The following is a 24,317-nucleotide window of genomic DNA, read 5'->3' as shown; positions in this document are numbered from 1 at the left end:
GTCTCTGGTGTGCCTTGTTTATATACCGCTGGGTGGATAGAGGTGACGAGATTGAATACATTGGCCAATTGTTTCACCTGCCACACTGGCAGATGGAACCGTCAACATTTTGATTGCGGTTCCAACGTGCTAACCGTTACACAACGACCGTGTCTAATTGAGTGTTGAAGGAATACATACACAAACAATAATACTAAGTATGCCCCTTTAATTTACCCAGGTAAAGCCTCACTGAGTATCAACAATATTTTGTTCATTTAGGAAGGCCCTGCTTCACTGGGATACTTGTGGTCGGTTCCATTTATGAGTGTTTGGTTTCGTGTGGGAGGAAACCAGTTACTGTTTGCATATTCCCTGAGGCATATGGACCGCCTGAATGCTTACATTCGGAGGGTCTACACAAGTGTGCATGTCTCCAAACTGCACTCTACAGGATCTCGTAAACAACGGGAACATTACAAGGAGAATGTGTTATGTAAAGAAAGGGCCTCAGCTGTGTACAGTATACATTTGGAGACGCTCCTCTTGCTATGTTTGTATAAATGACTACCAAGTGGAATGTTCTTTCGTTAAGGTGTCCGGCCAGCTTGTCATCGTCAAAGTAAACATCGCCAGTAACCAAGGTGGCATGGCCAAAGAGGGATTTTTCAAGTGATGATGGCACATTGTGACATGCGGTCAAATGCCCTAACGTGGCTAAATAGTTCCGTGGCGTTTTCAACGGTGGGGTGGAATGTTCAAAATAACAAAAAAGTGAGATGATGGTTGGATGATGGATTGGTTTTCAGGAAGAAATTTCAACTGGGAAGGAATTGAGTGTGTCGAAAGGAGGTATTAAAATAAGTGTAGTTTTATTGGATTTCAGATACGGCGCCTTATTCTTAACGTGTCTGTTGCTTGACAGTTGGCGAGAAAAAGGGTCAGGGTTGTTTGAAGTGCAGTTGTATACTTTGACAGCCCTGAGGTAATGATAAAATAATTGCATAATCTACAATCCATCATGGTGGGAGCCGCAACAATGACTTTTTATGCGGTTATTCATGATATAGCTACGCTATAGTTATTGGGAATGATCCTGTGTCTTTAAATGTGCACTGTTGATGTGAAATTGTTGATGAGATTGTGACTGTAGATTGCCCTGCGTTTTGTTGACATTTCTATTCTTAGGATTATTATGTTGAGTCCATGAAATTACTTAACTCACAAATTACATGTCCGCAGCTGTCATTGGAGAGCATCAGGAGAACACTTCCTGAGTGAAGACAAATAAATAAAACAGGTCGAATATGATAATAGTGAAATCATAATAACAAGCATTGTTGTTTAAGAATTCAAACAAAAAGTGATAATCGGATTTTGGTACTCTTTGTAGATATGTCTTTTTTTGCTTTTATAACTAAGACAACTGGAAGCTGGTCGATTCTCATGATTGCTACTCTGGAATTGTGATTCGCACCTCCGATTAGCACGGTTGGCTACGTACGGTGCGAGAGAAGTTCAACATATACATTCCATTCCAAAAATATAATTCGATTTCCGTCCATGTTGTAGAATCAGATGTATTGTGGAATCCTGGGGTTGGGTAGCGGGAGTGGGGGGTGATGAGGGGGGTGAATGGGGGGCGGGTACATGGAGTCTGGCCTCTGAAAAAGGATGACCCACGGGGTCTGGTGAGCTTCGTAGGAATTGCCATTGAAATACAGATTTCCCTCGCTCCATGCAGGTTCTGTTTGTACTATTTCGCGTATGTGCGGCTAACCTATTTCGACCCATCGGCGGTTATGCGGTCGGACACGGGACAACATTGTGTGTGTGTACTGTGTGCACTACTCGGCAGGCGGCTGTCTCATGCGGTTTAGTTCTTACCGACCCCTACTGGACATCTGTGAAAAAGTGCTTAATAGCTAATCGGAATTTCTCCAGTATAAATAAAGATTGTGATTCTGGTTTTGCTCTGTGTGCCCTTATATATTTTTTTTGGAACGCATCTACTGCTCAAAGCATTTGCAACCTGTCCATGGCTGATGCCTAGGTACCACATTTCAAGGGTAACTGATGATGCCAGTCAGCTGACATTCTAAAATTGATCTCAATATCAACCAGCTAATTATCTACCAAGATCACCATTGGAATGTATGACTGATGACCAGGGTGCAGACTTGTCCTGATTTCCACCTCGATTCTGGCATGGTATTCAGGAAACAAGCAAACGTCCATGGGTTCGGGCCTGCATAGTGTTGGCTGGCCTGGGCACTGTCCTCTCCCGCACCATTGATGCATGGAGCAACTAAGCCTCGGCTATATGTAGATAATCTTAGTGTCTGGCACAGCATATACACGAGGCAGCTACGTGTATGTCTCTGTGTGTGTGCATATCTGGTACAGATACAATGGGAGGCTGATCGATGCCCAGGTGCGGTCAAGGGATGGCTCCCTATTGCTCAACTATGTTATGTATGCCGATGATCTGGTAATTGATGCTCACTCAGAGGTGGAGCTTGCTACTAAGAGGTGGGGGCCTTACCATCAGCCCCACCAAATCTAAGCACCTGCCTGGGTATTTTGTATCATCGGACACTCCACCCCCACAACTCACAATTGGTGATAGGGCAGTTGTGGAGAGAGTGGAGAGTTTCCCATGCCTGGGTAGTGTGCTCATGACCGGCTCCGGTTTGACAGCAGAGGTCTCACTCCGAATCAGTGGAGCAGCAGTATCTTTTCATCGGTTGCGTAGTGCTGTGTGGAAGCTACCTGGTCTGTTGCTCCATACAAAGCTTCGGGTCCTCTCGGCCACAGTCATTCCCTCCCTTCTCTACGCTTGCGAAACGTGGACCCCCCGAATGGAACATTTTCGCCGGTTAGAAACATTTAGGCTAGCCTGCCTTCGATCCATCCTGGGTTTAACCAGGCTGGATTGTGTGAGGAGCTCATAAATCCTTGAAAGATCTGGACAAAGTCCTATCGGTGAGCTCCTCTGGCAGGCAAGGCTGCGTTGGCTGGGTCATGTAGCCCGAATGCCCAGCCACTGCATGCCTAAACAGCTTTTGTTCGGCCGGATCGAGGGGGCTAAACGTGCGCGGCACGGGCTAGAGATGAGAATATGGAGTGATGTGGCACAGGAGGATGTGGAGCTAAGTGGACTTGCCGATGACTGGTACCAGCGGTGTCAAATCGGCCTCTGTGGAGGAGGCTCGTGAAGGATGCTACTGGGCAGTTGGAGGCAGTCGCCCTCCAACAACAACGGAGGGCGGAGGAGCGACGCTCACAACAACGAGTAGAGCGCCGGGTGGCTAAAGCACAGCAAGTTGGCACAGTATGGGGCACAGGTGGTGCATCAGCCAGTCGTCTCAGTCAGTCGACCCGTGGCACCTGGGTATGCCCCGTGACCTCCTGCCAGCGGGCGTTCGACACTTCACGTGGCCTCAACGTGCACCTAGCCTGGCACAAGCGTCGTGGTGACGTCACCGCCACTTAGTGGCGAATGACACTTGTTGTTGCATATCCTGTATAGCCTGGCAGTGATGTCACGGTTAGCGCGCTGCACTACGAACCCAGCGACCCGAGTTTGATTCCCGCTAGTGGCCAACGCCAGTGACGATTATCTGAACCGGTCCTGGACCTCCCCTAGGTGGACTCAGCATTAAATGAGTGCTTGGTGCGGTATGTAAACATCGCCGCTCAGGAGACAAAAGTGGCCGGGCGTGATGCTGGCCACCCAAACTACCTTGTGTGCTGTTTGAGCCCTACAGTTCGTTAAGGCTAAACGGGAAAACTTTGTTTTTGTATAGACTTGTGTAAATCATCATAATCGTCTTTCACTTGCGCGGATTGATGCATGTATCGTGAGCTAACTACTACATTTTAATTGACGTATTGTATCTAGTCTTATATTTAGATGTGAATAATAACAGTATGAACATGTGGGATGATGGACGGTTCAAACCCGTGCATCATAATATGATTAAGCTATTGCATTCTAGATTTAAAGCTTTCGTGACTGCTAGGATCCATACTCTTTGGTTCTATTGGGTAAAGTCACGTAGGTGACTTTACCCAATAGAACCAAAGAGTAAGCTATTGCAAATGAGCACGCACCGGTAATATATGTGGCATGTGTACAGCTATTACGGACTGAGCAACAGCAGTACGATGTCTCTGAGAAAGACACATTTACATAACATCCAGTTTGCTATGTTCCCGTGGAAGATTAACGTAACCTTTAAACGGTACTTAAGTAAACCCTCCCTCCGCATCATAAACAAACAGTTGCTAACTTCTATGTCGGCATAAAAGAGATGTCAGCACTTTTCCTACTTCCTAAGCATTGTTCCCAACATCCCTACAATATATTTCACTGGACATTCTACTCATAATCCTGAGAGATTTGTTAAGACATGGAGCAAAAATTAACTCTTACATTACAGTCGATCTTACAGTACAGCATTTCAAATTCATCATCAGCTGTGATCTATCCACTGCTGGATGAAGACCTCTCCAAACTGTCTCCATCGCTCATGATCTTGCGATGCTGCAACTCGTCCAGCGCCTGCGCATGATTTCATTGCTCCATCTCCGTGGAGGATGTGCCATTTTGGCCGTATTCCCTCCGTGAGCGGACATTGACTTGGTCATCAGTCTCGACCACGGGTCGTGATCCCTTCCAGCGGTGTGTCCTGTCCAACCCCACTGACTTTTCTTCACTGTCAACACGACGTCTTTAATCTGTATACGTTTTCATAATTCTTGTGCTGCTCTTAATTTCCCCGATTGCGGTCCCGAAGATGCACCTGGTTATTATTGCTGCACTATAATAACCTTGAATTTGGGCACTTTTTCCAAATAAGTCCGAAGCATAATGTTTCTCTATTCACAACAAATGTCACGCACATTGAGCATAATACCATGTGTCCAAGATGGATATTGCCATAAATACAGGGATGCACTATTATACATCTCCAGAGAGCTTTATCTGAAATTACCCCCCCCCCCTCTCCAACCACCATCTCCCAGTATTCTACGACATGAAGTTGTAAATGTAAATCATCTCAGAAATATTTGTGATCTCCAGGCAGATCGTAAGAGGCTATTAAAATGCTAATTAAACGTTATAGCTTTGAACTGACTCCATTCTGCGTTATTTGGAGGAAATTTTTAGATACGTTCAATATGAATTAACCCTCGTGACATTTTGCACAATGATTTTGTGTGTGTGCGTGCATATGCTTTGTTTCAGCCAAAACTTTTGGCCAAGGAATTATTGGATATGGTTGCATCTCATTTCAACCTGAAGGAGAAGGAGTTCTTTGGACTTGCCTACGTGGACGAAACGTAAGTGAAGGAGGTCACCCAAATCATATGCCTTCCTATTGCATACGTACACAGACGCATACAGGTACACGAACGTAAATATCCATAGGGTACATACGCATACATCTAATGGTTTTCTGTTACGTTTGTACCCTCTGCAGCACATTTTTGGTTTGTTACTACAATAGGAATTGCCAGTACAGTACTGTATTTACGTTCTTGTAAATCTATGCTTTGACAGTCTTGAGTAGAGTTAGCCGAAATCAGTTTGCCTATATTTTCGACGTTTGTACATTATGGGACCTTGAGGGATGGCGACGGCTTGGGAAGGCCTTCATCCAGCCGTGAATTGATTATGGCTGATGATGATGGTGGTGAAGACGTGTGCTTTTATTGAACTCAATGTACATTTAATAAAATTGGTGAAATCCAAATTTGGTTTAACACGTAGGCTTTCGCGACCAATATTATTCATAATAAAGGTTTTTGGGTTAGATCGCGTTATTTATAAATGTGTCGTAACCCTCCACCACCCGACACGGCCAATCAGCAAAAAAGTGTCACGTTGACAAAAGACAATTAGTTCACTACTTTAGCCCACCGGTGTGTTGAAGAGTGAATCCACAACATTTATAGTTTGAGTACGACGTTTCGCTAGTAATTACATCCAGCATCATCGGGCAATTCGCCAGAATGGTAAAGCCCTCACTTGTTCCCGGTCTTAAATAGAGCAGCAGGGTGACGTCATCATTTAACTCATTTCAGGTGCAGTGATTTGAGGCTGAGGGGGGGGTATTGTAATTATATAATCGATTGGTAATCACTCAATGGTTATGATTAGTAATGAGTTGTAGATTAGTAATTAGTTGTAGTGTGTGTTATTGTGATTATATGCTACGTTAGTAATCCGTTAATTAGTATGTGTTTCCCCTATAAGGAATTGTAATATGTATTATTTAATAATACGCTTCCAGGCCGCTGTACTAGATCGAATCTGCATGGCAATGAAAGACTCAATTTATTAAAACATAATTACAGAGGAAGGTTAATGTATAACAGTGCCACATAAAACTGTGATGCATTAAGAGTTATGCATTTTTAATCATTCCCAATCTTTCAAGGAAGACGGATCTTCTAAGCGAAGTCGTAAAAAAATACAGTTCAATTAAGCAATAAAAAGCAATGACAAGTGCAGTATTTAGTGTATAAAGATGGATTATTATAACCGCTCCTCGGTTAACATTCATTATTAATGAGTACAAGAACAAGGGATGATGCCGTGGTGTCACGATTAGCACACTGGATTTGCAATCCAGAGGATGCCAATTCGATCCCATCTCCGAGCGCGGAGGTTGAAACAGCGGTGTGAGTTTCTGAAATCATCCCCAGTGCCTCTGTCCACCCGGTCGAATGCTTGGGTCCATCACAGTCAGTCTATCGGCATGTTGCTTGTGGTGGAGTAAAATGTGGGTACATGTAAAGCACGCACCACGTAAATCGACGCCCCCAAAACCCAAACCCCAAGGGCAGATCTAGGCTCAGTTTTTTTTTTGTAAACTGGGAAACATTTTGCCCCTATTTTCCATTTTTAATGTTTTTTAGCGTCTTTTTTTTAAACAGAGGCATCCTTATTCGGTTTGTTCGTCCGTCTGTCCAACCAATACATTCTCAGAAATGGTGAGAAATGTATTATAATTCATACCCCTTATGTATGCGCATGTGAATTTAAATAATGGCATCGTCGTTATATGGTGCCCCACTTAACTTGGCACCCTAGGTCATCACCTAGTTTGCCTATATGAACGGGCCGCCCCTGACCATGATCGTCACTGATATCGAGAGCTTAACTCATTGGCTCATTCCTGCTGAAATAAATAAAATAAAAATCTTACTTTCCCACCTCTTCGAAGATGTCTGGCCAGCGTTTGAGGAGTAGGCCAAAATACCCTCAAGAGGGGCTCTCTCGAGCTCCATCTAGTGGACGCCCTTCCGCCAGCCATGCCTGAGCAAGAAAGTGCAGGGTTTCACCAGCACCAAAATACAATGGTCACGTGAGGAGTCATCACAAAAAAAACCCCACACAGTGTATTGAAGCTCATGCAATCCACAACCATGCCACCATGGGGAGACGTTTGGACACCAGGGAGTTTATGGATGGTTCTCAAAGCAGGGGGGAGCAAGAATATTGGCAAAACACCACAGGAACAGATCACATCAGGGTATTCCACACGCGAATAGATATGAACAAGAAGCAATGTTTGCACGTCTGGCGGCAGTGTTGTCTTCAAGCAGTTATGATCTTGCGAGCAGCCTGAAACAAATGCTGAACTTGTTAAAAAGAGAAGAGTTAACCTGGGACCTTTGGCAGCAAAGTCAACTGACGTGAAAGTTGTCATTCCTAGAATAATGTTGTGCTGTTTCCATGACGTTGATGTGTATTGACAAACTGTGACATTTGAAGAGTGACAGCAGCAAGCTCTTTGATACATCATTGAGTATACAAGGACAATGTTTATCTACACACACACATGCTAGTGCTGGTGATGTAATCCCAAGCATACAAATGATCACCTATAATTATTGCGTGCACGTATGTTTTTACGTATCTCTGAACGTAACCATTTAGAGGTGCTATTGATTAAATAATTTCTGTGTTTTAAGAACTTTTTTTTATTGGAAGCAAGTCCGCAACGTTTTCTGTGATATCGATGGATACAGCGAAGTGCTGATATTGACAAATGTCTGCACTGTGCTTTGTTGCTAGCATAACATGCTAACACTGTGTGTGTGTGTCTCTATGGGCGTGGATGTGTGTTTAGTTTGCTGGCTCGTCCGACATTCCTCCTGTGGTTTTGATCAATAATGAGCTTGTTCCAGCCAGACCAACACAACGTGCCCACTCAGGCGTTAGACACATCGCATAGATATTGGCGGAGCAAGGTCATTGTTCAAAGGCAGATGAGCAGTGTTTGATATAATGCGATGTTAGCACTTGAGTGCACGACCATTGCGTTTGACAGCCATGTAATATAGCAGACGCGCGGGTTTGGGATGAGGCGAGGGGAGCGTATAAGTCACTTGCAAGCGGTCGAGGAAATTCGCACGAAAACATCTCCGCCAGGTTTCCATGCTTGCTTCTTATCGCAACGCGAAAAAAAGGTACACGTCACTGCAGGCATAATCTCTCGAACATCATTGTAATTCAGATATAGATTTGTGCTGTGTGACCGTGCAAATTTGAATTTCACGGTGTATGTTTATCCTTCTCACCAACTCGCCAATGTAACATAGGCCCTAGAAAGAGACGGATGGCTTTTTTTTGCTTGGCTCATGCTGTCTGTGTGTTTTTTTCTCCGAGCGTTTATTTTTGCTACGTAATATCCATGGTGCCTACGCTGTCAACAATGAATATGATTCAACATATGAGTGGATTAGCTCATTTAAATGCTGGTTTTGTAAGCAAGTGTTGAATTGAAATTCATCTGCATGCACTTACAGGCCTTAAACGTCCCTGTAGAAACCAGAGCAGAACCTTGGGGGCCAACCTTTCCAAAAGAGAAAAATTTACATATTCGGCTAAAGATAATATAGTTCTTGTGGAGATATGTTTTTTTTACGTGATTGGGAGCGATGGCGTAATGGTTAGTCCACTTCTACGAACCCCGGCGTGCTGGGTTCAATTCCTGGCCATGGCTTACATCGGTGGTGATTATCTAAACTGGTTATTGACCTCTCCGAAGTTGACTCAGCTTTCAATTTCTACCTGGTGCAGTGTCTAAACATCGGCGTTGGCCACGCCACCAATGTGTGCCACGTTGACCTTCATAGGTGCTCGCTAACAGGCCGTGTAGGCTATACAGTGGATCTTTGTCTTTGTTTGCACACGTGGATGTGTGTGTGTGTGTGTAGACTACATCTATTCATTTCTTGGCTTTATATAATGTGCACTTTTGCACTTGGATGTTTGCCCATGGAGCACTGTGGGTCAAAAAAAAACCTGCCAAATGTGTGTGGCTTGAAGATAGACACTCTTTGCACTGTCAATCTATACTTTAAATTTAGCCGATCCATATGACACCTACTCATTTTTCCAAAGGCCGCTGTGTCAGCTGTGCCAGTGTACATTGCACAGGTCTTACCAAAATCTATTTTCCCAGGAATTGGTTCTCTAAATTGAACCGCAAAATATCCAATACACTCTTCACATGCATTCTTATTCTTATCATCATTTTGTAATGCTTTTGGGGAATGCTGTATATATCTTGGTATCAATAAAATAATCATACTAAAGAATCTAGTGCGAGCCAACTTGGTGTGCTGTCGAAAAACACGTTAAAACTATGGCCAAATTGAGTCACTTGTGTTTACATGCTTTAGTATTGTCCTTTGCACGATCAGCTGGGTGGAGTGGTGGTACAATGGATAGCGTGCCGCGTTGTGAACTCGAGCGATCCAAGCTCGATTCCCTGCCACAGACCGCATCCAGTGGCGGGGGATGAGAACCGGTCCTGACCGGGCATGGTGAAGTATGGTAGAAAAGCTCGCACGACTGACATGGCGGCGGTCATGGCAGATTGAGAATGACTGGAATTTATTTATTTTACGCTATCAGCATTTCCCGTGCCATGATGTGATATCACCAAAGGCTTTAAAGCCTCCGTTGCGTCAATTTGAAGCACACTATCACTACATTTATTGATTAATGTACTAAGTTTAAACAACTTACATTCGGCTTGCACAAGGTTAAACCAGTAGAATTGCATGCAAACATCGAAGGGCATTGCATTGTCAGAAAAAAAAAACGTAAATAGCATGCCGTTTTGTGAATAATTCATAGCAGTACAAAGAGAAAGCTCTCCTAAAAGCACTTGCTTAGAAACTCCCTTGTCTATTCTGCCTACCTTCACCAACCCGCTCTGATCAGTGTGGTGAAGTTTGGTCATACAATCCCTGTGACTCACACCGGCATGAGGACGCCTTCATCCAGCAGTGGATTGACAGAGTTGTCGGCCTACTTGTATATGTACCATACATCGCACACGGTTTGAAACCATGTATGTATGTATGTTGATGTGGATGAGTTGTGCATAATGATATATGTTGCCACCGATACTTGAAAGCCATTATATTGGTTTTCTTTAGTTGTAAAATGTGGTTCGCACACTGAACTGTGTACCCTGTAATCCTGAATTCAGTTCCCGGCTCCAGTTATAATACCAGTGGCAAGAGAGGCCCGAACCAGTCCTGGCCCACCTTCAACCAGCACTGAACATTTTGGTCAAGTATGGTCAATCAACCGGGAGACCTTTATCCAGTGTATAAATGGTTATATTTCAATTATTGTTCATCAACAAAGGGGCTAAATAAGTTTGGTCATAGGGGGGAGACGGTGCTCTGAAGTAATTTATAAACAATCAACTCCAACCTCTGAGGCATGACCTTACGAGCGTCGAAATTGGCCTCTGTGGAGGGTGAGTGTCGCTGCTGCTGTGGGCTGACTGAGCAAGTGTTGGTGTGCTAGCAGCTGCTGAAACACATCTTTATTCAAAATCAGAATCTTTATTTATACCGGAGGAATCTGATGAGCTCTAAAGCTATTTTTTTCAGATGTTCAGTAGGGGTGGGTCAGAAAGTTACAACAACAAACAGTACGGAAATACGATAGGGGTGCAACGTATAGAAAAGTAAGCAAATTTATGTTTATTTTACCAGACTGGGAAGACAGTTGTCCACTGGTCCTCTGTTCCTACAGTACGGGAACACTTTACAAAGGTCCCCTTAATCCTGTGATGAAAGTAGAGCGTGAACGATTAGTCTGTTACATCGAAAAAGTCGACAAACATAATTGACGACTCTTTTCGTGGTCAATCACTCGCGACCCATCAAGCCATTCTCAGTGGCTGCTGATGATGCCGACGACATCACCAAGCTGCACCCATCACCTCCCGTCCAGCGGCATGCGTGGGAACAGGGGTGAGGTTTTTCTTTACCCTCCCCCCCCCCCCCCCCAAATAATTTTGAGTAATCCGATGAGTCGAGTAATCGAACAGATAATTGGTAGATTAATAGATTACTTAAACGATCGGATAGCCCAAGTCTATATTAAAGCCAGTGTAGTAGAAACATTGTGACACTTAACTCTTCTGATTATGGTTCTGTAGGTTACATGGTATAATAGCACATTTCTTGCCTATAAACATTTAATGGTTGAACTTACGAACCTAACTTAATATTGAATACGAGCCCTGAAAATAAATTTGATAGCGTTAAATGTGAGAATTGTGTTTTGTGTTGAATGGGGTACCACGGTGCATATGGAGTGTTCTTATCAATGGCACCTGGCAATCCAGCAGCATTTAGCAAGTCTTAACTCCACTGATGAGATGGAGAAGGTCAAAACCAACTCAGAGGTTGCTTTTGTCTAATCAAATGCTGCTTGATAATGTTGGTCAGTAAAGGACAAAAGGCTGGTTTATGTGCAAATGAAACCCATCCCGGTCTCTTGAGTTCTTACCTGGATAAGCAAATACACGTGGAGACATCAGACAGGCTTCTACTTATACATGCTATTACCGATAATGTATGAGCCTTGTATTATAATGTAAAAGCGAACAGTAATGTGGTTCTAGGCGCTTAGCCGATTTATGTGTTGAGTGCATTTTCCGATGGATCTTTACAGGCCCCACCTTGGACCCCGTGGACTTGGTGGGAGTTGTTTTATCACCAGTTATCACGACAGCCTCTTTGCTCTTGCATGTTTAAAGCAGCAAATGAGTTATTTTTAATGTGCGTGTGATAACAACATACTGTACCGTCCCAAATGGATCGTATGCTATTGATACATATTATTTAGATTATTTGGCTGCTATACATTTCCACGTGGTAAGCCACTTTCTTGAGCTATCGTTTGTGGCTAGGTCGCTTCTGAAAAATAAGCTTATAGCTCAGTAGGCTTTACCTGGTAAAATGAAAAAATAGTTTAGTTGTTTTGTGATTTGCTTACCTTTCCTATACTTTGCACTCCTTGTATTTTTGTATTGTTTTTTTGTTACTTTCTGACCTGCCCCTACTGGACATCTGTGAAAAAGAGCTTTATAGCTAATTGAATTCCTCCAGTCTAAATACATGTTCTGATTATAATATATGTGTGTGTATGTGTGGGATGATTGGTGGCACATTAGTCAGTGTACTGCAATATGACTCTGGAGACCTGAGTTCGATTCCTAACATCAGTGTTGAGCAATATCTGAACCAGTCTTGGGTCACCTTCACCAATCCACACTGACCAGAATGGTGAAGTATGGTAAAAAATATCCATGACCGACACTGCGTGGGGAGGTCTTCATCCAGCAGTTGATGGACAAAGGGCTGTAAATGATAAATGTTGCTTTATAAATGTAAAATGCTAAGCTGCTATCATTGCAAAACATGTATGATTCGTGGTTTTTTGCTCATTTTTAAAAGGCAGATGAAGGGTAAGGTAAAAAAAAGGTTGAAATCAGGTTTAGTGTGGGTAAAAGAATGGGAAATATACCATGTATCGTATTTGGAGGGGTAATACAATCACAGTCTCTGCATAATAGATCAACAATGCAGCTGAATTGCTGAAGGGTAGTGAATTAACCTCAACGAAAATCGTTTTGCTTGAGGTTAAATAGGAAATGCATAATTTTAATTTTTCATCATACTCTGCGAGGCTTCCGATAACAGTTGGCAAGCCTCGTGCATTTCAGCGACTTGCCCCCTGAGTCATGTAGCCAGAGGGAGCTGTATTGTTTTTCAAACTGTATTATTTCCAACAACTGAATAAAAAAAACAGTTTTGATTTGTGCATGAAAAGGACACTTACATAAAGTGTAATACAGGAAACTGGGGGTACATCGTTTTTGTTGCTGAAGGAAACGATTCGGCATGTTGGTTGGTATTTTTTTAAATGAAACTTACCAATTACATCATATTTGAAGAAGTGAATTGGTGAAGCCAAAATGAGAATCTTAAAGTATATGATGATGATGATACTCCTGTGAAGAATTTGCATTATTAGCTCTTCCGGTGTGTTTTTTTTTGGCATGATGTCTGACGTTTCGCCTCTTGAGCCGGGAGCTTCTTCAAGAACTGAAGATGGCACAGTTGGAAATACCTCCTTAGTAGTATATTAATTGCGCTACGCTGTTTTTCTTGCAGAGGTCTTTACAGTTGGCTTCAGTTGGATCGTAGAGTCCTAGAACACGATTTCCCCAAGAAATCCAGATGTGTTGTGCTGAATTTCACCGTCAAGTAAGTGGCACCCTTACATACGTCTAATTGTTTATACAATTTCATAAACGTTGATTGTGATTCAGAAATAACTACCGCATGTTTTGTTGTTGTTAACAATTCACTCATGCCTAAAGTTAACTTATTATGCTTCCTTGGAAATAGAAAATGCAATTTTCAATTGAAACTATTTATCATGTTTTTGTTATACTAAAGCAACTGTCTTGGCCTTTTACGACCATTGATTCTTGCAGAAAAATTGCGCAATTAGAGTCAAGGAAAATCTAATATGTATACAAAAGTATACGTGAATATATACACTATTTATTTGCACTACCTGCTATGACACACGGTTCAGAAACATGGAACAAAAGCTGAAAAGTGCACAGAGCAGCATGGAGAGAAGCATGCTTAAGATTAGTTTGAGAGGTAAAACGAGGAGCAAATGGATTGGAGGACATATTAACGACATAATCAAACCTATTGGGCAGGACACATTGCTAGAAGGAGTGATTGACAAATGGTGAAGAATAATAACAGAATAGGCAGGCACGGAATGGAACGCGCCCATCAAGGAGATGGAACGATTATATCGATTACTGGGCAGGATTGTGAGAGGTGGCTGTCGCTTGGGGAGGCTTGCATCCAACAGTGGATTGACCATGGCTGATGACGATGATTTATAGGTAGGCAGAGGAAAGGGAGGTTGAACAAAATCAATATCATGTGACGGAGAAGAGAAGAGCTCCTTAATCTGGATTTAAGCAGTCAGAGAAAATCGGAAGTATGGACAGTGCTTTCGATTTGTAATCTTTCTCTCAGAGATTGATGGGCGTTTGAGAAAGAGAAGGCAGTGCTCGCTGAAGCAGAGGTAGCAGAAGGAAGAGGGGGGGGAGACGAGATGAGAGAAGTGGGAAAGAGCGAGTGTGTAAACTCTACAAAAAGGCTAAATAAATGTAGGCGTGCATTTATTTATGGAAGACAGTTGAGGAATGTGAAGATGTATTCAAGGATCTCTTTTTTTCATGGGTTCAAATGAAGAGCCAACCAGCGGTCGTGTCTGAAAATGGGAGGTTGTGGACTTGAGAAAATTGTCACTTTTGTGCAATCGTTAATTTGTGTGCATTTTTTGTTTGCACATCTGCTGCCCTCTGGTGGCAGGGAGCCTGTAAATTCCTCCAGCTGGGTAAAATAAAAATTAAACTACTTTTTTTATTTTACCAGTTAAGGCACACTGAGCTATAAAGTTATTTTTCCGAAACGATTTAGCCACAAATGATAGCTCAACGAAGTGGCTTATCACGTGGAAATTTGGCCACAAATTATAGCTCAACGAAGTGGCTTATCATGTGGAAATTGATAGCCAAATACTCTAAACACGTTTATAAATGTGGAGGGAAAGACCGGAGGACCGGTTGAAAAATCCACGGGGAGAACATGCAAACTACTAATATACAGGCGGCAGGGTCGGGATTGAACCCACGACCTCCAGTATATCAGGCGAGGTAGCTAACATCTCGCCACCGTGCAGCACTGAATTACGTTATTACCATTCCCCTAGGCATGTCTAGGCATTTGAGGACCAATTGACACATTTTCACGAGCTCGTGGAAAGGATAGCAACCATAAGGCATCGCTGTGCTTAAAAATATAAACGTGCTTCAGATGAATCTTCTCAACGTTGCGTGTGTCATCTCCGCGTAACAAATATTCCCCCTCTCAATCAGAAAGATTTCTGGCTCCCAGGTGTCTTTTATACAGGTAACAAGCTGAGATTAGGAGCACTCCCTTTAAGAGTGTGCTCCTAATCTCAGCTCGTTACCTGTATAAAAGACACCTGTCCACAGAATCAATCAATCAGATTCCAAACTCTCCACCATGGCCAAGACCAAAGAGCTCTCCAAGGATGTCAGGGACAAGATTGTAGACCTACACAAGGCTGGAATGGGCTACAAGACCATTGCCAAGCAGCTTGGTGAGAAGGTGACAACAGTTGGTGCGATTATTCTCAAATGGAAGAAACAGAAAAGAACTGTCAATCTCCGTCGGCCTGGGGCTCCATGCAAGATCTCACCTCGTGGAGTTGCAATGATCATGAGAACGGTGAGGAATCAGCCCAAAACTACACAGGATGATCTTGTCAATGATCTCAAGGCAGCTGGGACCATAGTCACCAAGAAAACAATTGGTAACATACTCCGCCGTGAAGGACTGAAATCCTGCAGTACCCGCAAGGTCCCACTGCCCAAGAAAGCACATATACATGCCCGTCTGAAGTTTGCCAATGAACATGTGAATGATTCAGAGGAAACTGGGTGAAAGTGTTGTGGTCAGATGAGACCAAAATGGAGCTCTTTGGCATCAACTCAAATCGCCGTGTTTGAAGGAGGAGGAATGCTGCCTATGACCCCAAGAACACCATCTCCACCGTCAAACATGGAGGTAGAAACATTATGCTTTGGGGGTGTTTTTCTGCTAAGGGGACAGGACAACTTCACCGCATCAAAGGGACGATGGATGGGGCCATGTACCGTCAAATCTTGGTTGAGAACCTCCTTCCCTCAGCCAGGGCATTGAAAATGGGTCGTGGATGGGTATTCCAGCATGACAATGACCCAAAACACACGGCCAAGGCAACAAGAAGAAGCACATTATGGTCCTGGAGTGGCCTAGCCAGTCTCCAGACCTTAATCCCATATAAATTCTGTGGAGGGAGCTGAAGGTTCGAGTTGCCAAACGTCAGCCTCAACCTTAATGACTTGGAGAAGATCTGCAAAGAGGAGTGGGACAAAATCCCTCTTGAGATGTGTGCAAACCTGGTGGCCAACTACAAGAAACGTCTGCCCTCTGTGATTGCCAACAAGGGTTTTGCCACCAAGTACTAAGTCATGTTTTGCAGAGGGGTCAAATACTTATTTCCCTCACTGTAGCTCAGTAGGCTTCACCTGAAAATATTAAATAGTTACGTTGAGTTAAATTACCAGGTAGCCAAAACGTATGTTTTTCTAAACGTGTTTAAGGTCAATAGCATTTTGCTTAACGTTTGCAGGTTTTACATCGAAAGTGTTGCTTAATGTTTGCAGGTTTTACATCGAAAGTGTTGCGTACCTGCGGGAAAACACAGCTGTGGAACTCTTCTTCTTGAATGCGAAAACCTGCATATCCAAAGTGAGTATCACATTCCATATGGAGACAGAGTTCTTTCTATGCCACTGTGTAGGCTGCCGCAGTTGTACTCTATCGCTCCCTAATGTGGTTCCGGCTTGCTCCGTGTGTTGTTCGGCATTGCCGTCCACGTGCCGAAGAAGCTCCCAGACCATGCAGCGAAACATCGGAAATCCTTCCGAAGAACGCGCGATTACAACCGGACATGCATTGGAGTGCTATGAGTTCTTGTCTCATCGTTATTACCATCGGTGGTAGAAGCATCACCATATTTATCATTTGACAATGTTCACCAGGTTTCCTGTTGACAATACAGTAGATTGTACAACTCAGTGGGATTTCAGATGGTTCTATCACTGAATGGGTTCTGGAGAATTCTAATGAGATTGAACATTTCAGTTTTAGGGATCCCAAGTACAAATTTTTCATGGTTCGTATATTTGTCTGTTCATCAAGCAGTTTGTCTTGCTGTTTGTGTGTTAATGAATGCATTTGTTTAGGGAGTCGTGAAACGTTTCTAGACATTCTTGGGAGAGAAAAAAAAATATCATAGGGAGTGCATATTTGACAACCGACTATTACGGTGCATTTGCAAGACTGAGCACTGCATGTGCAGTCACTGGCACAGGTGCAGCACCTTGGCAGTGAAAATACTAATAGCTTCCTAATGCTTATTACAGAACATGACTGCTCTATATTTCTAGCTAATTGCACCAAAGTGGGCCCTTGTACGGAACAACGTGGTGCACACGCGAGCAGAAGGCTGGCACGTGAGAAATGCTCGATCCACCCCCCCCCCCCCCCCCCCCGTGGCGAAGGAGATGCCATCAATCTCTCGAGCAAACACATTTGACATCTTTATGATTGCCAGGTTCAAATAACGCGAGCAGATGCTAAGGAACATTACACTTCGGCGCCATTACCGGAATCAATCAAATAATTAGGTCGTAAACACTTTGATACATGAAGTTATAATTATCCCCCTCTGCTGCAATAAGTAGCAAATAATCCCTCTCCCCAACTCCGTGTGCCACTTCATCTCGACAATCGTTGTTACTTCCGTGGCGTGTGCGATATTTCTGATAGTTTCTTGTCCGTATTGGCTGTTGATATTATTTATATATACATAAGCTCACGCAGTAAACAAAACTGCATAGTGCTGTTTTCACCTTCACGTTTAAGACATCTGGGCGGATCTGCGTGTCGTTTGTTTTGTTTGCAACTTTTACCAAGCGTGTCCAGTGAAGTAACTGAACTTGTTTTGCTGAATTGGCTTCATTGAGCCACGTAAGTTGTGGGTAAGAAAAATGACGAAAACAACCAATGAGCAACAGACCACCTTGTTAACTCGAATCTCGGCAATGATTTGTTACTAAAATCACATTCTATAGCTCACTGGTTTTAAAGCTGATGCACAATTCAAGCCACTGGTGCGTAACGTTTTGCACTGCTTTGATGTTTTCGGATTGCATTTGCCTTGTGCTGTAGACTCTAAACAGCTTTGACCTCTGCATGCATAACGAACCATTTGCAGCATTTCATTGCGTAGAAATTTGCTACATTTAAACAAGAATAACAATAATACGGGCTTTTGCGCCTTTATCACCGGGGGAACCAGCATTGTGTTCTACAACTGCGTAGATTTTTCGCGGTTGTGCTGTCCAGCTCTCCCGATGCATTTTCGGGCCTCTACTGCGTGTCTACTGCGTATCGTTCGGCAGTGATGTTCCGACGTTTTTCTGCGTGTGTTGGGAGCTTCGTCGATGAAACTTCAGGAAGTGAATATAACTCCCAGAATGTAGAGTGTAGAGTGACACGTCGGGCATCGTGTCCCTTGAATGCGCTTGCTCCTCAGTGTCTGCAGTGTTCATGTTTTCACCAAGGCCCTCTGCGCGGGTCATCTTGGTGAAACAGCTTAAGGCTGAAATGTGTTCTTGTCCGTGTCAACAAAATAAAATCAATCTGTCAACACGTTCCACTGCACGTGCTGGGAAATTCAGGAACGGGGATACGGTGCCGTATTGATTCCCCGAAACATTTGCCCCAGCACGAGGCGCAGACATCTTGCCGAACAAAGCAGGCCACCATCGTCGACCCACTCTTGACAAACGCAGAACCATGTTGGTTTTTCACCGGCGGCCCGCTGCCGGTTGCACGGGCGGGAAAACAACACGAGCAGAGCGTGTCGGGGTACGGCGGGGGTCAAAGCCACCCGCCGAGCGGCACCTGAGAGACACGTGATGCCTGGGAGCAGCTGCCCGCCTCTGGTTGGGTGGGAGGCGGGGGCTGCCACGGTGGCGAGATGTTAACTACCTCGCCTGGTATGCAGGAGGTCGTGGGTTCGATTCCGACCCTTGACGCCTGTAGATGTGGAGTTTGCGTGTCTCTCTTCACTGTGGACGCGTGGAATGTTATCCGGGTCCTCAGGTTTTTCCCTCCGCATTTAGATACGTGCGTTTAGAGTATTTGGTTTGCTATACATTTCCACGTGACAAGCCACTTTTGTTGTGGAGCTATCAATTGTGGCCAGGTCGCTTCTGACAAAAAGCTATAAAGCTCAGTGGGCCTTAACTTGTGAAATAAAAAATAGTTAAGTTCAATCTCTAGGCATTAGCATTGATGGGACTTGGGTGATGATTTAATGTTCTTTTATTTATTTCAGTACGTAATTGATTATTCATCTTTGTGTTTTTATACTTCTGTTATCTATTTGATGAATTTTATGGGTATTTTAATGGGTCGTAAATTTAGATGTTAGCTTGCAACACTTTCAAGTCATTTTATGGCTTAAACATGTGGACTTTAACACCTGTTTAGCAGAGGAAGTGTTAAAGCACCGTTTTTTATACTCACAGCATATCTTTATCGTGGTGAAGGATCCTCTTTGCCGTTGTTTTCAATGAAGTGCCATTTGAAAACATTACATAGTGCAGTGTATTCTATTGTGCTCAATAGGGAGATAGGGTCAAATCTGTTAATGAAGAGAAAAACGCATGCAAACTAAATTATATCGTGGGCTGGAAATCCATGAGCTTCAAACAGGATGCAAAAATTGTGTAAAAAGCACACAGCAGCCAATTGTGCATTATGCAACAACCCAGTGCTAATTGGGATGGAACCGGTCCACAGCTGTCTATCATTGCATCACTGCTTCTATCAGTCGGTCACATTTACTCAAATGCATTTTGATGGTGATCTAAGACGAGGACCACAATGTACTTCAGGACATGTGGATGTTGTTTTTGCATGTGCACAAATAGCTGTTTGCTTTTTACATTTGTGCGCCTTGTTTGGAACTTAGGGAAAGAGGGTATGAATCTGTCTCTATCGTTCATCTCCATAGTATAACGATCTTCAGGCAAGAGGCAGAAGCAGCAATGACTGTGCTTGCCTAGTTTTGCATACTTGTAAACAGTATTACTTTTGGTGGATTGCACGAAGTACAGCAGCATGTATTTGTGTTTAAAATCGTGACATTATTGTGGGACTCACAACGTGGTCATGCCGATAAAAGTGCATGCAAAAATATTACATATTCGTGAATTTTAAAAAATGTTAGTTGATACAAAAAATATATATATTGCAAGGGAAATACGTTGAAAGAAGTTGCTTGTTGCAAGAATATCTGTGAATTGCGTTTTCTCTGCCAGTTTGGGGTCTTGCGCATTTGTTAAATGGACATCTGTAAAAAAAGAGCTTCATAGGTAATCAGATTCCTCTGGTATAAATAAAGATTCTGATACTTTTTTTTATAACAACAGAGAACACTCGGCATAATAATAATAATAACCCATATTGTGGCTTTTTCTCTTCAGAATTTCACAAATGTAAAGCTATTTTTACAGCATATGCATCACTTCTGAACAGTATTTTAAGAATGCTGCAATGCCATACGTAATCATCACAATGCATCGTATTTTACGTGTGCATTTATTGGTGAATGAAGAGTTTATCTCTATGCTGTGGAGCATGCAACTGTTTCTGTGTTATCAGCCATCAATAATAGACAATGTAATGAATTACTCCATTGTCCGTGAATTACTCCAATGTCTGATTCATACAATCTCTGTTGTAAACATTATTAATAAATAATACACAATTAAATTTGCCATAAATATATTGTGTGTATATATGTAAAAGATGTTTCGATCAATTGGGAAGTGGTTAGTACTATGAACCAACCGACTTGAGATGAATTCAGAGCCACTGCCAACAATCGGTCGCGAGTGAGAATACTATTATCATGCAGAGTACAATGTAATTATCCAGTAGGGTATCTGGGAGGATGTCTATCGAGGAGATGGACCAATGAGGTCAGTTCGCGTGGAGGTTCGGGATGCGTTGTTGCAACGCACGATCGCTCAAGGAGGTGGCAAATGCATGGGGAGGCATTGACCAAGGTTCCTGATGATGATGATGATGAAATAAATAACAAAGATAACTAAGTAAAAGGTAACTTTCATGCAGGTGAGAAAGCACCTGCCATAAAATAGCCAATTGTGATGGTTTAACCCAACTTCTAGCTGCAGATCGCAGCAGTTGTTTCTGCTGCCCTTAGACGAATTGTGAATAATGCACGCGTTGTTCTGCTTCAGCTGCCAGCCTCTTTTCCCCAGGGGTAACCGGCCGTTTTGAGATTATTAGATTTGAGCCAATAAAACTTCATTCGGAAAGTACTTTGTGAGCCTTTGCTTGGGTTGATTTGTTTTAATAATCCTGATTTAACAATCCTTAAGCGGAACCCCACTGTGTGGTCAATTGGGAAAGGTCCATTCTCCACATTCATTACGGCCGCTCACTCTCTGTTGCATAACCTCATCCATGAATCCTAATCAATACAACGTTTTATTTTATTCGTTATTGATTTTGTTCTTGTTACTTTTGTGAGTAGGCCACGGGCTGTCTCGAGGGCTCCTTCCGCCAGCAGTGCAGTGAGCAATACATCACAGTGCTGCACCTTTACTTTTTAAGTTTTACTTTTAAATATTGCTTCACCAAACACGTAAAGATGACTTTTAAACGTGTCAGAATTTTCCGTTAAATAGTTCATGAATTGCCACGTTGTGCATTGGATTGAGTATTCCCATCAAACTTTCAGTGACGCCGAATTCTTTTGCAAACCTACACTATTTAATCGCTGAACGGAACATGTCCGAGATGACCTCTACAAAGGAGAGGGAGCGATGAAATCAATTTGTGTGCAGGCACTCCTTGCCGTATTATATCACAGGTTCGTGAGACGTCATGGTGGTTTGGGGAGGCCTTAATCCAGCAGCGCCTTTTCCAAGGCTGGTGATGCCAATAATGATGACAATAATTACGGGTTTGATTGATGGCCCTAGCTCTATGATTAGATAGATAGCTACTTATCTTTATAATTATTATTTTTCCTCAGTTATAAATATATAATTTCCTATATATGTAATCACTTTCTGAAAATGTGCTCTTTAATACATTGATAAACTGCAGGAATTTGAGAAGAAAAATTGGTTGTTACTTTCCTCCATTTTTCGCTGTTTCTATCAGCTTGTTATTGCAGAGTATCTTTAGATAATATTACATATATAGTATCACCTCAGCAACATTATGTATAAAATATTTGCACCATGTTACATTAGGTAATCTATTGAATCCAAATGCATTATAATATGGTTTCTCCATGAAATGGCAGAAGTCCCAAATAGCAATTCTTGTTGTAAGAATTGACCATTTCTACCTTTCCTGAACATAATATATTTATTGTGTCTGTTCCCGCTTACAAATAGTACGTGTTTATCCGTTGTCATGTCCTGTGTACCCTTCTCTGTTAGAAAATGTGTTTTGCATTTAGTATCCTTCTTGCGAAACGTTTAACAACATTCTGGCCTTGTAAGTTTATTGCAGATTCCTGTTGTTATTCTGACTGATTTATAGTAATTGTGACGCATTTACTTCCGTAAATATTTCTAGAAAACACGTTTGCATTACTCTCATTGCTCCGGAGCACTGCATTTCAGCTAAACAAACACAAGAGGCATCATGTAAGGCTTTAACTAATTTGCTACAAAGCTCTGTCATCATATGGCTGGTATTGCAGGTGGTTACGATTAGGACTATAATCATTACGCTGTTTATGTGATGGGAATTCCTGGGTGTGGATGTGTTTAGGAGTGGAATGGTGTTTGTGGAGAGAGTTGTTATTCTGGGTGGGCTGGCACTTGAGGAGGAGTGTGTCTGTTCACCAGATGGAGATCATTAATACCGGCTAAGCATCTACACTGCTCCATAATTAAGTTAAAATAGACAAAAAAAAGCTCCCGCCTACTAATCTTCTGATAATCTGTAAACTATGTCATCTTCATATGTATACTGTAGACACTTGCCTCTATCAGTAAATTATTTTTGGCGACCCATCGAACAAAGATGGTCACTGCATCGCGCGCTTTTAGATACGCTTCTGCGGCCGTCTGGAACGCTCTTCCTTTCAATATTAGGTAGCCCCTGGAGATATGCACGTTTAAATCTAGATTGAAAACTCATTTCTTTAGAACTGCCTTTTGTGTTTAGTTTGTTGTCCTTCCTCCGCACCTCCGATGTGCACGGTTGGCTACATACGGTACAAAAGAAGTTCAACATGTACAATTATCTATTTTCACATATCTTTTTGCCTAAGTTATGTGACTTTGGTGCCTTTCGCCATAAGCGACTTTGCTCATAACAGGGCATTACGAACTGCAAAGGCTCTGCTGTATAGCTCTCGGATGTGTTCTCGGGTTGTGCTGCGTTTTTGTTTGGCATGATTGTACGATGTTTCGCTCCAAATCCTGAGGGATTCTTGCGGATCTGACCAATTCATTTCCTGAAGAAGCTTCAAACACGTGGAGTGAAACGTCAGACATCGTGCCTTACAACACGTGGTCGGTAAAACTCTAGAATACATAAGAAATTTCATTACTTAGAAAATAAACTTTAATGCGAAATCTGCTTGTACGAGGGTGAAGGCAATGTAGTTTTGACTCAGTTCAGTCATTCCACCCATTTGTAAACGTTTCCATGATTCGTATGTGTGTTGAACTTCCTTCACACTGTACGCAGCCATCCATGCTCATCACAGGGGCGGAGAAAGGACAACAAACGAAACTTAAAGCAGTTCTAATGAAATGCGTTTTCAATCAAATAAAAAATTGAATTTTCAATTCATACAGTTGTCACCATATTACAGCCTCATTCTTTCATATACTGTGTCGTCTTTACTCCCTCATGAGACGAATACATATCTCAGCACAATGTTCTTTTCACATACAGTTTACACACATCCGCATACATCTAGAGAGAAAAAAATATTGCAAATGAGTTACCAGGATTATGCCCCATTTCCTACGTAATATTTAGTGTTGAAGTCACGCACATAACGTTACAGATGTATGAAAAGTCTTTACTTATTAGCACGCCCTGGTAAAAGGGTGGGACTCGGCTGCAGAAGAGTGGTGAGTGCCTTGCAATCGCAAGGCTGCAAGTTCGAATCCCCGTTGGGGTAGGGAAGGGATGACCCGGCCCATTATCCCTCCAGCATTGATATCACGATGACCGCTTTTCAGGGAAGTCAACAA

At 42.7% G+C, this 24,317-nt stretch overlaps 1 protein-coding gene across 5 annotated transcripts in view; it reads left to right on the top strand.

The window, feature by feature from the left end:
- The window catches only part of FRMD4A (FERM domain containing 4A), a 139,006-nt gene that overhangs the window by 64,861 nt on the left and 49,828 nt on the right, over positions 1-24,317 (top strand). For all 5 annotated transcript variants that reach the window (XM_032954176.2, XM_032954174.2, XM_032954173.2 and 2 more), the window contains exons 3-5: positions 5,234-5,328; positions 13,492-13,584; positions 16,647-16,731. In XM_032954176.2, coding sequence (XP_032810067.2) covers positions 5,234-5,328; positions 13,492-13,584; positions 16,647-16,731 — 273 coding nt within the window. The remainder of the gene's footprint in view (positions 1-5,233; positions 5,329-13,491; positions 13,585-16,646; positions 16,732-24,317) is intronic.

The sequence above is a fragment of the Petromyzon marinus genome, chromosome 14 (genome assembly GCF_048934315.1).
Source record: "Petromyzon marinus isolate PM22_M1 ecotype Great Lakes invasive population chromosome 14, UKy_Petmar_22M1.pri1.0, whole genome shotgun sequence".
Lineage (NCBI taxonomy): Eukaryota > Metazoa > Chordata > Hyperoartia > Petromyzontiformes > Petromyzontidae > Petromyzon > Petromyzon marinus.
This window is presented reverse-complemented; position numbering and strand designations above follow the sequence as displayed.